This window comes from Oncorhynchus gorbuscha, linkage group LG15, assembly GCF_021184085.1.
Source record: "Oncorhynchus gorbuscha isolate QuinsamMale2020 ecotype Even-year linkage group LG15, OgorEven_v1.0, whole genome shotgun sequence".
NCBI lineage: Eukaryota > Metazoa > Chordata > Actinopteri > Salmoniformes > Salmonidae > Oncorhynchus > Oncorhynchus gorbuscha.
This window is the reverse complement of record NC_060187.1, coordinates 70,958,841-70,976,810: the sequence shown is the minus strand read 5'-3', so window position 1 is coordinate 70,976,810 and position 17,970 is coordinate 70,958,841. Positions and strand designations below refer to the sequence as shown.

General features: G+C 51.7%; 1 protein-coding gene across 1 annotated transcript in view; it reads right to left on the bottom strand.

The window, feature by feature from the left end:
• The window catches only part of LOC123997935 (Wilms tumor protein 1-interacting protein-like), a 41,266-nt gene extending 23,517 nt beyond the window's left edge, over positions 1 to 17,749 (bottom strand). Inside the window, exon 1 of the mRNA XM_046302668.1 lies at positions 15,679 to 17,749. Coding sequence (XP_046158624.1) covers positions 15,679 to 17,038 — 1,360 coding nt within the window. The 5' untranslated portion in view covers positions 17,039 to 17,749. The remainder of the gene's footprint in view (positions 1 to 15,678) is intronic.
• Positions 17,750 to 17,970: the final 221 nt, after the last annotated feature.

Below are 17,970 nucleotides of genomic sequence, written 5' to 3'. Positions count from 1 at the left end.
AATGTCTGGAGATTAGAGTCCTAATCCTCTCATTGTGTGTTCCTCCCTTCTCTCCTCTCCTCTTCCTCTACCCCTCCTCTCCTCTCCTCCAAACCATCTGGCCTCAACCATGGAATTCTAGGTTCAATCCATCATTAGACCGACAGACAGTTCGACTGTATGGACTCAACAGGGTTGGGTTTGTTCAGCTCAACTTTGGTTTTACTTGGTGAAATTTCAAAACAGAGAATTGCATGATATTCCACCAGAGTTGAAAGTCACAGCTGGTGTTTGTAATGCACATGCCATTGAAACTGTAAAATGCACTGAAAAGTAAGAGGGATACATAAACAACCAAACCAAGTGGTTCCTGTTTAGGACAAACATTCTTAGGTAAAGAAGCAACATTTTCCTCCCTGATTACAGTCCCATATTCCAAAACCCCTGTGATTTTATAGGGGAGTGCTTTCTTTAACGGTTATGAGGGCATGGGTGAGGGGGGAATGGAACCAAAACACAGAGCCAAAACTTCACCCCCCATCCTCCCCCTCACAGCCCAGCTGTCAAAATGTCTGCCTCTACTGCTTCCCAATGGCTCACAACAAGCCTCTTTATAAACCTCCACAATCTCTGACAGGAACTTGATATTATGGTAGTTGACTTGTCATGTTAGAAGCCAAATAAGACTACTGCACTTAGTAATAGTCCTTATAGTAGTACTAGTTTTTGTGTGTGTGTATCATATGGAAGTATTAGAATCCAAGGCTAATTACATTATGAAATCACATCAACACTGGTCTAACCCAAAACAACAGCCCAACATCACAAAAACATTCTCTCACTACACTAACACACATTTACTAATACAACCAATCAAACAATGAAGCAATGCCCCAGGCCCAGACAGAGAGAGATAAAGAGGGAGGAGAGAGAGAGAGATGCACACACACACACACACACACACACACACACACACACACACACACACACACACACACACACACACACACACACACACACACACACACACACACACACACACACACACACACACACACACACACACACACACACACACAGGCTTCCTGCAGGAAGGGGTACAGATTGAGTGCCAAAGCAGAAGCCAAGACACCCTGGGAAGAGTTAAGGTAAACTGTCCAGTCTACAGACAGACAACAGCCTGATAGGAGAAAGCCATCCTTAATCACAACACAATACAAAGCACTCAACCTCTACTATCTGTGTGTGTGTGGGGGGGGGGGGGGCTCCACCCTCTGTCCTGTCCCACCACCCACCCTTCCTGTCTGACCTCTCACCCATAAATCTGCTCTCCTCTCTGCCTCTCTTTCCCTGCTCTACCTCCCTCCCTCTCTCTCTCACAGCCAAAGACGCAACAAAAGGTTCTATAAATTAACCCGAAGTACCTTCTGTTAATCTAATAATTTATGAAACTAAGTGTGTTCACCACCCGCTCTTTATATTCCTCAGCCCCGTCCCGTCCTCCAGACATTCCTCTGTGTTCCCCTGGTGCAGAGGCACTCAGTTTCAGTTTCCCAGAACATCCAGCTGCAGCTCTGCCAATCAGAGCAGAGTGTATATGATTTGAGACCCCAGCCCTAGCTGTCTGGAACTCACTTGGCATGGATCTGAAATGGCACCTTTTCCCCTATACAGTGCACTACTATATGGGCCCTGGTCACAAGTAGTGCACTAAATAGGCAATAGGGTATCATTTTGGAGGTGACCCATATGAGCCTTTAGGATGGCCACACTAATCTCCCTTTTACATGAACCTACTAAATCACTAGGTATATGCCCCCAGTGTAAATATGACTTACATACTTAATACTCTATAGTCACACTGGTCAATAATATACTGTATCATACAAATGAGGCAATCCTTTAATAAATGACACCAAATATTGAACTGATAACCCTGGAATAGAACATAATTCCCATAGTATTATGGTTCTGCATTTAGCCATAGTTTAGCTTGTTAGATAGGAGTAACTCAACACAATCTGGCCTAAATGACCATGTACCATAATCTTCACCCGACACAGCCCCCCCTCGGAGCCTGGTTCCTCTCTAGGTTTCTAGGATCCTGCTTTCTAGGGAGTTTCTCCTAGCCACTGTGCTTCTGCTTCTGCATTGCTTTCTCTTTGAGCATCCAGACCTACGGTTCAGGCTGAGAGAATACTCCTCTCCTTTCAGTGGAAAAAGCAGGTCAGGGATGGAGCTTCTCTTTCAGTTCAGTATGTAGACCAGGCCAGGAACTGCATCTGGCCGTCACGCAGGCTATTTTCTGGCACGACAGCATGACGCAGAAAATGAGTGTGTGCTGGGTGTGTGTGCTGTGAGTGTGTCAGCATTACAGTACTGTCATACACAAAGGTTCTACCATCTTCCACTGCGGCCCCCCATAGGAATCTCTATAATATGTTAACATGTGTGCTTATGAATCTGTGTGGGTGTGTTCAGCATGACAGCGACATGCCCCAGAACATCTTCCCTTACATACTGAAGGAGTGGACTCTGAGGGGCTGGGACGGGAATTACAATCCGGACTGACGTTCCTCGATCCTGCAGGAAATTCCTTTTACGAGGCGGCAGTGAGATGCTTTATGACCGCTGGACAAGTGCACGCTATGTGTTCCTCTCCTTCTCTTTGTTCCTCTCTCTCTCATTGTTCCTCTCTCTCTCATTGTTCTTCTCTCTCTCATTGTTCTTCTCTCTCTCATTGTTCCTCTCTCTCTCATTGTTCCTCTCTCTCTCGTTCTTCTCTCTCTCGTTGTTCTTCTCTCTCTCGTTGTTCTTCTCTCTCTCGTTGTTCTTCTCTCTCTCGTTGTTCTTCTCTCTCTCGTTGTTCTTCTCACTCTCTCATTGTTCCTCTCTCTCTCGTTGTTCTTCTCTCTCTCATTGTTCCTCTCTCTTTCTCATTGTTCCTCTCTCTCTCTCGTTGTTCTTCTCTCTCTCTCGTTGTTCTTCTCTCTCTCGTTGTTCTTCTCTCTCTCGTTGTTCTTCTCTCTCTCGTTGTTCCTCTCTCTCTCTCGTTGTTCTTCTCTCTCTCGTTGTTCTTCTCTCTCTCGTTGTTCTTCTCTCTCTCGTTGTTCTTCTCTCGCTCGTTGTTCTTCTCTCTCTCGTTGTTCCTCTCTCTCTCATGGTTCTTCTCTATCTCATGGTTCTTCTCTCTCTCGTTGTTTTTCTCTCTCTCGTTGTTCTTCTCTCTCTCGTTGTTCTTCTCACTCTCGTTGTTCTTCTCACTCTCTCATTGTTCCTCTCTCTCTCGTTGTTCTTCTCTCTCTCATTGTTCCTCTCTCTTTCTCATTGTTCCTCTCTCTCTCTCGTTGTTCTTCTCTCTCTCTCGTTGTTCTTCTCTCTCTCGTTGTTCTTCTCTCTCTCGTTGTTCTTCTCTCTCTCGTTGTTCCTCTCTCTCTCTCGTTGTTCTTCTCTCTCTCGTTGTTCTTCTCTCTCTCGTTGTTCTTCTCTCTCTCGTTGTTCTTCTCTCGCTCGTTGTTCTTCTCTCTCTCGTTGTTCCTCTCTCTCTCATGGTTCTTCTCTATCTCATGGTTCTTCTCTCTCTCGTTGTTTTTCTCTCTCTCGTTGTTCTTCTCTCTCTCGTTGTTCTTCTCACTCTCGTTGTTCTTCTCACTCTCGTTGTTCTTCTCACTCTCGTTGTTCTTCTCTCTCTCATTGTTCTTCTCTCTCATTGTTCTTCTCTCTCTCGTTGTTCCTCTCTCGTTGTTCCTCTCTCTCGTTGTTCCTCTCTCTCTCTCTCTCTCTCTCTCGTTGTTCCTCTCTCTCTCTCGTTGTTCCTCTCTCTCTCGTTGCTCTTCTCTCTCTCGTTGTTCCGCTCTCTCTCTCTCGTTGTTCCTCTCTCTCTCTCTCGTTGCTCTTCTCTCTCTCGTTGTTCCGCTCTCTCTCTCTCGTTGTTCCTCTCTCTCTCGTTGTTCCTCTCTCTCTCGTTGTTCCTCTCTCTCTCTCGTTGTTGCTCTTTCTCTCTCATTGTTTTTCTCCCTCTCGTTGTTGTTCTCTCTCTCGTTGTTCCTCTCTCTCTCGTTGTTCCTCTCTCTCTCGTTGTTCCTCTCTCTCTCGTTGTTCCTCTCTCTCTCGTTGTTCCTCTCTCTCTCGTTGTTCCTCTCTCTCTCTCATTGCTCTTCTCTCTCTCGTTGTTCCTCTCTCTCTCTCTCCCTCGTTGTCCCTCTCTCTCTCTCGTTGCTCTTCTCTCTCTCGTTGTTCCACTCTCTCTCGTTGTTCCACTCTCTCTCGTTGTTCCTCTCTCTCTCGTTGTTCCTCTCTCTCTCGTTGTTCCTCTCTCTCGTTGTTCCTCTCTCTCGTTGTTCCTCTCTCTCTCGTTGTTCCGCTCTCTCTCGTTGTTCTTCTGTCTCTTGTTGTTCTTCTCCCTCTCTCTCGTTTTTTCCCTCGCTCTCTCGTTGTTCTTCTCCCTCTCATTGTTCCTCTCTCTCTCTCGTTGTTCCTCTCTCTCTCTCTTTCTCGTTGTTCCTCTCTCTCTCGTTGTTCCTCTCTCTCTCGTTGTTCCGCTCTCTCTCTCTCGTTGTTCCGCTCTCTCTCTCTCGTTGTTCCTCTCTCTCTCTCTCGTTGTTCCTCTCTCTCTCGTTGTTCCTCTCTCTCTCGTTGTTCCGCTCTCTCTCTCTCGTTGTTCCGCTCTCTCTCTCTCGTTGTTCCGCTCTCTCTTTCTCGTTGTTCCGCTCTCTCTCTCTCTCGTTGTTCCGCTCTCTCTTTCTCGTTGTTCCTCTCTCTCTCGTTGTTCCGCTCTCTCTCTCTCGTTGTTCCGCTCTCTCTCTCTCGTTGTTCCGCTCTCTCTCTCTCGTTGTTCCGCTCTCTCTCGTTGTTCCGCTCTCTCTCTCTCGTTGTTCCGCTCTCTCTCTCTCGTTGTTCCGCTCTCTCTTTCTCGTTGTTCCGCTCTCTCTCTCTCTCGTTGTTCCGCTCTCTCTTTCTCGTTGTTCCTCTCTCTCTCGTTGTTCCGCTCTCTCTCTCTCGTTGTTCCGCTCTCTCTCTCTCGTTGTTCCGCTCTCTCTCTCTCGTTGTTCCGCTCTCTCTCTCGTTGTTCCTCTCTCTCGCACTCTCTCGGCTGGACGTCCCGTTCTGATGACTGCCCTTGCCTCAACATGCCGAACCCAAGCATCCATGTGAACTAAACTTAATCCCAAATCAACATTGTCATTCGCACACAAGCCTTAATGACTATACATACATGGTAGTACATACTTAGGACAAGGAGTTAGAACCTTGTCATAACCTATGACAACTAGCATCTGTACTTTTTCCTGAAAGGGTCATTTGGTGAGGAGGAAAAACTCCTGGCCTTACCTACAGGACATAGTATACTGTACGCATATTTTACATGGGTACCGTGTCAGTGTGAGTAACAAGACTAGCCTGGAACTGGGCTCTCAGAGCAGAGTCATAAACACCTTGTCAGCCGTTTCTATCTGCACACAGAGTACAGGTCTGGTACAGTACAACAGTACAGCAGTATAGCTGGGGGAAAGACAGCCAAGCACTTATTTTCTCTCCCTTATTTCCAGATAACAACTCGAAGAGAGCCCACAAACTGTGTGCTGCGTGGCACGAGCTTAATAAAAGGAGCAGAAAGCAATGCTCTTGGGCCATTTACGAATCTATTTCTTCTGACCGGTTGAATTCCTCCTCCTGCCCTACCTCTTTCTCTCTTCTCCTCCTGCGCTACCTCTTTCTCTCTTCTCCTCCTGCGCTACCTCTTTCTCTCTTCTCCTCCTGCGCTACCTCTTTCTCTCTTCTCCTCCTGCGCTACCTCTTTCTCTCTTCTCCTCCTGCGCTACCTCTTTCTCTCCTCTCTTTCTGCCCTACCTCTTTCTCTCTTCTCCTCCTGCGCTACCTCTTTCTCTCTTCTCTTTCTGCCCTACCTCTTTCTCTCTTCTCCTCCTGCGCTACCTCTTTCTCTCTTCTCCTCCTGCGCTACCTCTTTCTCTCTTCTCCTCCTGCGCTACCTCTTTCTCTCTTCTCCTCCTGCGCTACCTCTTTCTCTCTTCTCCTCCTGCGCTATCTCTTTCTCTCTTCTCCTCCTGCCCTACCTCTTTCTCTCTTCTCCTCCTGCCCTACCTCTTTCTCTCTTCTCTTTCTGCCCTACCTTTTTTTCTCCTCCTGTGCTACCTCTTTTTCTCCTTCTGCCCTACCTCTTTTTCTCCTTCTGCCCTACCTCTTTTTCTCCTCCTGCCTTACCTCTTTTTTGCTCCTCCTGCCCTAACTCTTTCTCTCTTCTCCTGCCCTACCTCTTTTTCTCTTCTCCTCCTGCCCTACCTATTTTTCTCTTCTCCTCCTGCCCTACCTATTTTTCTCCTCCTGCCCTACCTATTTTTCTCCTCCTGCCCTACCTATTTTTCTCCTCCTGCCCTACCTCTTTTTCTCCTCCCGCCCTACCCATTTTTCTCCTCCTGCCCTACCCATTTTTCTCCTCCTGCCCTACCTATTTTTCTCCTCCTGCCCTACCTATTTTTCTCCTCCTGCCCTACCTCTTTTTTCTCCTCCTGCCCTACCCATTTTTCTCCTCCTACCCTACCTTTTTTCTCCTCCTGCCCTACCTCTTTCTCTCTTCTCCTCCTGCCCTACCTCTTTCTCTCCTCCTGCCCTACCTATTCTCTCCTCCTGCCCTACCTATTTTTCTCCTCCTGCCCTACCTCTTTTTCTCCTCCTGCCCTACCTATTTTTCTCCTCCTGCCCTACCTATTTTTCTCCTCCTGCCCTACCTCTTTTTCTCCTCCTGCCCTACCTCTTTTTCTCCTCCTGCCCTACCTCTTTCTCTCTTCTCCTCCTACCCTACCTTTTTTCTCCTCCTGCCCTACCTCTTTCTCTCTTCTCCTCCTGCCCTACCTCTTTCTCTCTTCTCCTGCCCTACCTCTTTCTCTCTTCTCCCCCTGCCCTACCTCTTTTTCTCCTCCTGCCCTACCTCTTTCTCTCTTCTCCTGCCCTACCTCTTTCTCTCTTCTCCCCCTGCCCTACCTCTTTCTCTCTCCTCCCCCTGCCCTACCTCTTTCTCTCTTCTCCTGCCCTACCTCTTTCTCTCTTCTCCCCCTGCCCTACCTCTTTTTCTCCTCCTGCCCTACCTCTTTCTCTCTTCTCCTGCCCTACCTCTTTCTCTCTTCTCCCCCTGCCCTACCTCTTTCTCTCTCCTCCCCCTGCCCTACCTCTTTCTCTCTCCTCCCCCTGCCCTACCTCTTTCTCTCTTCTCCTGCCCTACCTCTTTCTCTCTTCTCCCCCTGCCCTACCTCTTTTTCTCCTCCTGCCCTACCTCTTTTTTTCTCCTCCTGCCCTACCTCTTTTTTTCTCCTCCTGCCCTACCTCTTTTTTTCTCCTCCTGCCCTAACTCTTTCTCTCTTCTCCTGCCCTACCTCTTTCTCTCTTCTCCTCCTGCCCTGCCTCTTTTTCTCCTCCTGCGCTACCTCTTTTTTTCCTCCTGCCCTACCTCTTTCTCTCTTCTCCTCCTGCCCTACCTCTTTTTCTCCTCCTGCCCTACCTCTTTTTCTCCTCCTGCCCTACCTCTTTTTCTCCTCCTGCCCTACCTCTTTTTCTCCTCCTGCCCTACCTCTTTTTCTCCTCCTGCCCTACCTCTGTCTCTCTCACTCTCTCCTTTTCCTCTTTCTTTATTCCTCAATGCTTTTCTCATCTGTTGATCAGCCCCACCAAAACATGTGCTCTTTCACTTCCACTTCTCCTGTTGCACACATTGGGCACAAATGTTATATTCAATAGTTATTTCTGCATTAAAAGGAAAGAGTGTAAATTTACTCGGAACCAGTTATATATTCATCTGTACTTAAACTAAACTACACAAGAGACTGATGTCATGCATCCTAGGGCAGCTACAGGCTACATGGAAAAACACTAACAGGTGCTGTTATTCAGTTGTCATTGTCTGTATTCCCCAGACTGTGGCTGCGTACAAAAGGTGGGTGTGTGTGTGTGCCTGTGTGCCTGTGTGCCTTTGTGTGTATATGGATGCATGTGTGTGTGCGTGATTGCACATGGCGGTTGAGAGCAAGAATGTGCAAGCCTGGGTCTGTGCTCGGCCATGTGATATTATTTGGAAAGACTGAGTCAAACAGCCAAACACATGACAAGAGAATGGATGTGATCGGGGAGAAAACGGATGTGATCGGGGAGAGAACAGATGTGATCGGGAAGAGAACGGATGTGATCGGAGAGAGAAGGGGTGTGATCGGGGAGAGAACGGATGTGATCGGGGAGAGAACGGATGTGATCGGGAGAGAACGGATGTGATCGGGGAGAACTGGGAGAGAACGGGTGTGATCGGGGAGAGAACGGGTGTGATCGGGGAGAGAACGGGTGTGATCGGGGAGAGAACAGGTGTGATCGGGGAGATCGGGGACAGAGCGGATGTGATCGGAGAGAGAACGGATGTGATCGGGGAGAGAACGGATGTGATCGGGGACAGAACTGATGTGATCGGGGAGATCGGGGAGAGAAAGGATGTGATCGGGGAGAGAACGGATGTTATCGGGAGAGAACGGGTGTGATCGGGGAGAGAACGGCTGTGATCGGGGAGAGAACGGCTGTGATCGGGGAGAGAACGGCTGTGATCGGGGAGAGAAAGGCTGTGATCGGGGAGAGAACGGCTGTGATCGGGGAGAGAACGGCTGTGATCGGGGAGATCAGGGAGAGAACGGATGTGATCGGGGAGAGGGGAGAGAACGGATGTGATCGGGGAGAGAACGGATGTTATCGGGAGAGAACGGGTGTGATCGGGGAGAGAACGGGTGTGATAGGAGAGAGAACGGATGTGATCGTGGAGAGAACGGATGTTATCGGGAGAGAACGGATGTGATCGGGGAGAGAACGGATGTTATCGGGAGAGAACGGGTGTGATCGGGGAGAGAACGGGTGTGATCGGGGAGAGAACGGCTGTGATCGGGGAGAGAACGGGTGTGATCGGGGAGAGAACGGGTGTGATCGGGGAGAGAACTGATGTGATCGGGGAGATCGGGGACAGAACGGATGTGATCGGAGAGAGAACGGATGTGATCGTGGAGAGAACGGATGTTATCGGGAGAGAACGGATGTGATCGGGGAGAGAACGGATGTTATCGGGAGAGAACGGGTGTGATCGGGGAGAGAACGGGTGTGATCGGGAGAGAACGGGTGTGATCGGGGAGAGAACGGCTGTGATCGGGGAGAGAACGGCTGTGATCGGGGAGAGAACGGCTGTGATCGGGGAGAGAACGGATGTGATCGGGGAGAGAACGGAGATAACGGATGTGATCGGGAGAGAGAACGGGTGTGATCGGGGAGAGAACGGGTGTGATCGGGGAGAGAACGGGTGTGATCGGGGAGAGAACGGGTGTGATCGGGGAGAGAACGGCTGTGATCGGGGAGAGAACGGCTGTGATCGGGGAGAGAACGGCTGTGATCGGGGAGAGAACGGCTGTGATCGGGGAGAGAACGGATGTGATCGGGGAGAGAACGGAGATAACGGATGTGATCGGGAGAGAGAACGGGTGTGATCGGGGAGAGAACGGGTGATCGGGGAGAGAACGGGTGTGATCGGGAGAGAACGGGTGTGATCGGGGAGAGAACGGGTGTGATCGGGGAGAGAACGGGTGTGATCGGGGAGAGAACGGATGTGATCGGGGAGATCGGGGACAGAACGGATGTGATCGGAGAGAGAACGGATGTGATCGGGGAGAGAACTGATGTGATCGGGACAGAACTGATGTGATCGGGGAGAGAACGGGTGTGATCGGGGAGAGAACGGATGTTATCGGGAGAGAACGGGTGTGATCCGGGAGAGAACGGGTGTGATCGGGGAGAGAACGGGTGTGATCGGGGAGAGAAGGGATGTGATCGGGGAGAGAAGGGATGTGATCGGGGAGAGAACGGATGTGATCGGGGAGAGAACGGATGTGATCGGGGAGAGAACGGATGTGATCGGGAGAGAACGGATGTGATCGGGAGAGAACGGATGTGATCAGGGAGATCTGGGAGAGAACGGGTGTGATCGGGGAGAGAACGGGTGTGATCGGGGAGAGAACGGGTGTGATCGGGGAGAGAACGGCTGTGATCGGGGAGAGAACGGCTGTGATCGGGGAGAGAACGGCTGTGATCGGGGAGAGAAAGGCTGTGATCGGGGAGAGAACGGCTGTGATCGGGGAGAGAACGGCTGTGATCGGGGAGATCAGGGAGAGAACGGATGTGATCGGGGAGAGGGGAGAGAACGGATGTGATCGGGGAGAGAACGGATGTTATCGGGAGAGAACGGGTGTGATCGGGGAGAGAACGGGTGTGATAGGAGAGAGAACGGATGTGATCGTGGAGAGAACGGATGTTATCGGGAGAGAACGGATGTGATCGGGGAGAGAACGGATGTTATCGGGAGAGAACGGGTGTGATCGGGGAGAGAACGGGTGTGATCGGGGAGAGAACGGCTGTGATCGGGGAGAGAACGGGTGTGATCGGGGAGAGAACGGGTGTGATCGGGGAGAGAACTGATGTGATCGGGGAGATCGGGGACAGAACGGATGTGATCGGAGAGAGAACGGATGTGATCGTGGAGAGAACGGATGTTATCGGGAGAGAACGGATGTGATCGGGGAGAGAACGGATGTTATCGGGAGAGAACGGGTGTGATCGGGGAGAGAACGGGTGTGATCGGGGAGAGAACGGGTGTGATCGGGGAGAGAACGGCTGTGATCGGGGAGAGAACGGCTGTGATCGGGGAGAGAACGGCTGTGATCGGGGAGAGAACGGATGTGATCGGGGAGAGAACGGAGATAACGGATGTGATCGGGAGAGAGAACGGGTGTGATCGGGGAGAGAACGGGTGTGATCGGGAGAGAACGGGTGTGATCGGGAGAGAACGGGTGGATCGGGAGAGAACGGCTGTGATCGGGAGAGAACGGCTGTGATCGGGGAGAGAACGGCTGTGATCGGGGAGAGAACGGCTGTGATCGGGGAGAGAACGGATGTGATCGGGGAGAGAACGGATGTGATCGGGGAGAGAACGGAGATAACGGATGTGATCGGGAGAGAGAACGGGTGTGATCGGGGAGAGAACGGGTGTGATCGGGGAGAGAACAGGTGTGATCGGGGAGAGAACGGGTGTGATCGGGGAGAGAACGGGTGTGATCGGGGAGAGAACGGGTGTGATCGGGGAGAGAACGGATGTGATCGGGGAGATCGGGGACAGAACGGATGTGATCGGAGAGAGAACGGATGTGATCGGGGAGAGAACTGATGTGATCGGGACAGAACTGATGTGATCGGGGAGAGAACGGGTGTGATCGGGGAGAGAACGGGTGTGATCGGGGAGAGAACGGGTGTGATCGGGGAGAGAACGGGTGTGATCGGGGAGAGAAGGGATGTGATCGGGGAGAGAACGGATGTGATCGGGGAGAGAACGGATGTGATCGGGGAGAGAACGGATGTGATCGGGAGAGAACGGATGTGATCGGGAGAGAACGGATGTGATCAGGGAGATCTGGGAGAGAACGGGTGTGATCGGGGAGAGAACGGGTGTGATCGGGGAGAGAACGGGTGTGATCGGGGAGAGAACGGGTGTGATCGGGGAGAGAACCGATGTGATCGGGGAGAGAACCGATGTGATCGGGGAGAGAACGGATGTGATCGGGGAGAGAACTGATGTGATCGGGACAGAACTGATGTAATCGGGGAGAGAATGGATGTGATCGGGGAGATCGGGGAGAGAAAGGATGTGATCGGGGAGAGAACGGATGTTATCGGGAGAGAACGGGTGTGATCGGGGAGAGAACGGGTGTGATCGGGGAGAGAACGGCTGTGATCGGGGAGATTACGGATGTGATCTGGGAGAGAACGGATGTTATCGGGAGAGAACGGATGTGATCGGGGAGAGAACGCATGTGATCGGGGAGAGAACGCATGTGATCGGGGAGAGAACGCATGTGATCGGGGAGATCGTGGAGAGAAGGGATGTGATCGGGGAGAGAAGGGATGTGATCGGGGAGAGAACGGATGTGATCGGGGAGAGAACGGATGTGATCGGGAGAGAACGGATGTGATCGGGAGAGAACGGATGTGATCAGGGAGATCTGGGAGAGAACGGGTGTGATCGGGGAGAGAACGGGTGTGATCGGGGAGAGAACGGGTGTGATCGGGGAGAGAACCGATGTGATCGGGGAGAGAACCGATGTGATCGGGGAGATCGGGGACAGAACGGATGTGATCGGAGAGAGAACGGATGTGATCGGGGAGAGAACTGATGTGATCGGGACAGAACTGATGTAATCGGGGAGAGAATGGATGTGATCGGGGAGATCGGGGAGAGAAAGGATGTGATCGGGGAGAGAACGGATGTTATCGGGAGAGAACGGGTGTGATCGGGGAGAGAACGGGTGTGATCGGGGAGAGAACGGCTGTGATCGGGGAGATTACGGATGTGATCGGGGAGAGAACGGATGTGATCGGGGAGAGAACGGATGTGATCGGGAGAGAACGGATGTGATCGGGGAGATCTGGGAGAGAACGGGTGTGATCGGAGAGAGAACGGGTGTGATCGGGGAGATCTGGGAGAGAACGGGTGTGATCGGGGAGAGAACGGGTGTGATCGGGGAGAGAACCGATGTGATCGGGGAGAGAACGGATGTGATCGGGGAGATCGGGGACAGAACGGATGTGATCGGAGAGAGAACGGATGTGATCGGGGAGAGAACTGATGTGATCGGGGAGAGAACGGATGTGATCGGGGAGATCGGGGAGAGAAAGGATGTGATCGGGGACAGAACGGATGTGATCGGAGAGAGAACGGATGTGATCGGGGAGAGAACTGATGTGATCGGGGAGAGAACGGATGTGATCGGGGAGATCGGGGAGAGAAAGGATGTGATCGGGGAGAGAACGGATGTTATCGGGAGAGAACGGATGTTATCGGGAGAGAACGGGTGTGATCGGGGAGAGAACGGGTGTGATCGGGGAGAGAACGGGTGTGATCGGGGAGAGAACGGGGGTGATCGGGGAGATAACGGCTGTGATCGGGGAGAGAACGGCTGTGATCGGGGAGAGAACGGCTGTGATCGGGGAGAGAACGGCTGTGATCGGGGAGATCGGGGAGAGAACGGGTGTGATCGGGGAGAGAGAGAACGGATGTGATCGGGGAGGGGAGAGAACGGATGTGATCGTTGAGAGAACGGCTGTGATCGGGGAGAGAACGGCTGTGATCGGGGAGAGAACGGCTGTGATCGGGGAGATCGGGGAGAGAACGGGTGTGATCGGGGAGAGAGAGAACGGATGTGATCGGGGAGGGGAGAGAACGGATGTGATCGGGGAGAGAACATATGTGATCGGGGAGAGAACGTATGTGATCGGGGAGAGAAGGGATGTGATCGGGGAGAGAAGGGATGTGATCGGGGAGAGAACGCGTGTGATCGGGGAGAGAACGCGTGTGATCGGGGAGAGAACGGGTGTGATCGGGGAGAGAACGGGTGTGATCGGGGAGAGAACGGGTGTGATCGGGGAGAGAACGGGTGTGATCGGGGAGAGAACTGATGTGATCGGGGAGAGAATGGATGTGATCGGGGGGGAGGGAACGGATGTTATTGGGAGAGAACGGATGTGATCGGGGAGATCGGGGAGAGAATGGATGTGATCGGGGAGAGAATGGATGTGATCGGGGGGGAGGGAACGGATGTTATTGGGAGAGAACGGATGTGATCGGGGAGGGAGCGGATGTTATCGGGGAGAGAACGGATGTTATCGGGGAGGGAATGGATGTTATCGGGGAGAACGGATGTGATCGGGAGAGAACGGATGTGATCGGGGAGAGAACGGATGTTATCGGGAGAGAACGGATGTTATCGGGAGAGAACGGGTGTGATCGGGGAGAGAACGGGTGTGATCGGGGAGAGAACGGGTGTGATCGGGGAGAGAACGGGGGTGATCGGGGAGATAACGGCTGTGATCGGGGAGAGAACGGCTGTGATCGGGAGAGAACGGCTGTGATCGGGAGAGAACGGCTGTGATCGGGAGATCGGGAGAGAACGGGTGTGATCGGGGAGAGAGAGAACGGATGTGATCGGGGAGGGGAGAGAACGGATGTGATCGTTGAGAGAACGGCTGTGATCGGGGAGAGAACGGCTGTGATCGGGGAGAGAACGGCTGTGATCGGGGAGATCGGGGAGAGAACGGGTGTGATCGGGGAGAGAGAGAACGGATGTGATCGGGGAGGGGAGAGAACGGATGTGATCGGGGAGAGAACATATGTGATCGGGGAGAGAACGTATGTGATCGGGGAGAGAAGGGATGTGATCGGGGAGAGAAGGGATGTGATCGGGGAGAGAACGCGTGTGATCGGGGAGAGAACGCGTGTGATCGGGGAGAGAACGGGTGTGATCGGGGAGAGAACGGGTGTGATCGGGGAGAGAACGGGTGTGATCGGGGAGAGAACGGGTGTGATCGGGGAGAGAACTGATGTGATCGGGAGAGAATGGATGTGATCGGGGGGGAGGGAACGGATGTTATTGGGAGAGAACGGATGTGATCGGGGAGATCGGGGAGAGAATGGATGTGATCGGGGAGAGAATGGATGTGATCGGGGGGGAGGGAACGGATGTTATTGGGAGAGAACGGATGTGATCGGGGAGGGAGCGGATGTTATCGGGGAGAGAACGGATGTTATCGGGGAGGGAATGGATGTTATCGGGGAGAACGGATGTGATCGGGAGAGAACGGATGTGATCGGGGAGAGAACGGATGTGATCGGGAGAGAACGGGTGTGATCGGGGAGAGAACGGATGTGATTGGGGAGAGAACGGATGTGATCGGGAGAGAACGGGTGTGATCGGGGAGAGAACGGATGTGATCGGGGAGAGTATAGATGTTTTACAGACAATGACGAAAGCGCAGCGCTGATCTAACAAAAAGCAGCCTGCATTCTGTTACTAATGAATTTTGTTATTGATGTGTCCTCCACTTAATCCACCAGGCTTATTACATCTGAGAGGAGAAGACAACCTTCTCCTGGTTGGCCCTGGGCTGAGCCTCAGTCGGAACTACTAAAACGTGTATTATTGCTGAGAGGTAGGTGGGCTGGTGGCAGTCAGTGACATACACAGACGGGAGGATTTAAGGAGAACGAGAAGAAACAAATTAGACAATTATTCAATCTAGACTAAAAGACGGAGAAGAGAATAGAAGAAAGGCCTCGGGCTAAACGCTGTCTGTCTGTCTGTCTGTCTGTCTGTCTGTCTGTCTGTCTGTCTGTCTGTCTGTCTGTCTGTCTGTCTGTCTGTCTGTCTGTCTGTCTGTCTGTCTGTCTGTCTGTCTGTCTGTCTGTCTGTCTGTCTGTCTGTCTGTCTGTCTGTCTGTCTGTCTGTCTGTCTGTCTGTCTGTCTGTCTGTCTGTCTGTCTGTCTGTCTGTCTGTCTGTCTGTCTGTCTGTCTGTCTGTCTGTCTGTCTGTCGAGTTCAACACTGAACAACAGTATCTGCCATGATGATCATAAACATACACAGACAGAATTACCTCTAGGATGCCCTCACAACTATTCCACTTGATCTGGTATGAGCAAATCAACACATACACAAAGACAAGGTTAAATGAATGAGGTGAAAAGTTTTGAACAGTGGGCCATTTTCGCACTGTGACCCACACAGAGAAATAGTGAATTTGATTAAAGAGAGACACCAGGTCGATCAAAATGTCAAATTAAGCTTACCGAAGTAGTCTGCCTTGGGCTGGGCGTCCATCTCCTTCTCCAGACGCTTGGTCAGGGCTTCTAATTTGATCTCGGCGGCAGACGGCCCCTGCTCCGGCTGGACATGGAGAGTCTGGCAGGGCAGTTTGAGAGACTGGGGCTGGTGTTGGAGCTGGCAAGCCTCACCACCAGAGGACAGCTGGCTGTCTAGGCCAGAGGGCACATCCACCCCCATGGCCACTTGCCTGCCCTGTGCCTGGCCTATACCTTGACCCTGGCCAAAGCTTCTAGAGACACTGGTTACAGAGGGAGAGGCAGAGGCAGGGAAGTAAGCTCCAGTAGTGGCTTTGGGCTGGGCTGTCTCAGATGGGTGTACAGGTGGGGTTGGGACAGCCCCTTGAGCAGGGGTGGGGCTGGGGGTGAGAGCCACAGGACTCTGAGAGAGCCCGTTCTGGCGTAGATTTCCCTGGTTGGCGTTTGGTCTTGGGGCCATGCAGGGTGCTGCTGAGTAAGGGCCTGTTGGCGGTGTAACAGTGGCAGGTTGTGGAGACAGATGCTGGTACAGTTCAGCTCCGCCAGTGAAGGCACTCAGAGGGAGCGGTGCAATCAGCTCTGGGTTCCCCAAGCTCCGCATCCAGTCTGCTGCAGCCCCAGCCACCATGGGGGGTCTCTGCCGCACTAGTAGAGGGGCAGCCTTGCTCTGGTGCAGTCTAGTGAGGCTCGGAGATGGTAGGCTGTCGGAGAAGGAGGGACATGGTGAGTGGTGTGGGGGCTGCTGAGGTGGGCTGCACATAAGCCCTGATGATCCACCAGGGCTGGAAGAGTAAGAGGCCCAAGTGACAGAGGGACTGGCAGGGTGACCAGAAGCATGTGTGGGTGCATTCCCTGGGCTGGTGGGACTCAAGGCGTGGTGGTAAGAATGCGGCTCAAAACGGTCCTTGTTATCGTAATTGTTTCCGTAGCTGTATGGCTGTTGACTGGGTGAATGGTGTTTCAGAGCGTCATAGGGCGCGTACTGACTCGCCGCACTGGCGGTGCCTGGCATAGGGCCAGAGAGTATGGGAGGCTTGGCCGCAGCTTCTCCTGCCTGTCTGTAGCTATTGATAGGCGGCCTGTCTTTGGTGTAAAACGTGCTGTCTGTCGCTCTGTTGTGACCCCCGTTCATTCTCACTGCCAAATTGTTTTTGGCTATTTCCTCTTGCTGTTTCTGTATGTGGATTTTTGTCATTTTGGAGGCAAAAACCCTCCTGGTTTCTTCAAAGTCGGAGTTGTTCCCTGCATCCCTCTTCATTCGGAACAACCCGTCCCTAGATGCCTCATACATATTGAGGTCTTCTAAAAATTTACTTGCCTCAAGATCCAAATCGTCGTATTTATCCATCTTGAAGTAAATTACAAAATGTGTATAAACTATGATCTGATTTAAGATTCGAGCCACAACTGTCACAAAAAAACGTTCTGTCCAAAATAAAATTAAAAGTAGGCTAGCCAATAAAAACAATGTTAAACACAGTAAACAATTGAAACGAAAGGATTAAATCCAAATCCTCGTCACTCTCAAAGTAAAAGATTACCAGGCTTCTGTCCAGTCCAGGCAGCGGAGAGAGAGCACTGTCAAGCGGTATTCTGACGTGAAGATCCCGACCTGAAGTTGAATTACAGTTTCTCCCGTAATGTGTTAGCTATCCCGCGGAAGCAATTATGCCTAGGCCTACTCCGGAATGGACAAAGATCCGAATAATAGCGAGAAGAAGCTCCGTCCTCTCCTCGGTGAGCCAGCTGACTCTGCTCGCAACAGGATACTGTCTGTTTATAAAGTCAGATCAGATAGCCTACGACCCCAGCCTGCGCCCCCTTTCTGAACTTCACAGCCGAAGCATCCATTAAAAAAACGTTGTTTGCAACTTTGTAGCGAGTGCATGCGTTCCAAACTTTTCCCGCAAGTTGCTAAACAAATTCCAGTGGGGTCCTATCACAACGCTAATTTAGCTCGCCTATAATTGAACAGTTATTACAAGTGCGTACGGCAAAATATACTGAACTAAAGCAAACCTCTTGGTCCGAATGTGGATAGTGTGGAGTCGACCGTGGGATTAGGGAGCGCTGTTTGTTTTTAAAGGCGCAGTGTTCACTTCATTCTGGGGTAGATTTTGAGTCACGATATCCGGACCCCCAAATAACTCAAGGCACATAGCATTAACAAACATTTACCTTTAGGCTATGTTCTTTTTTTTCTTTTTATCACACATTGTTTATTGATATACTTACTTTATACCCACAATCTCTTTGGCTACCTTGTTGGTGCAGAACCAA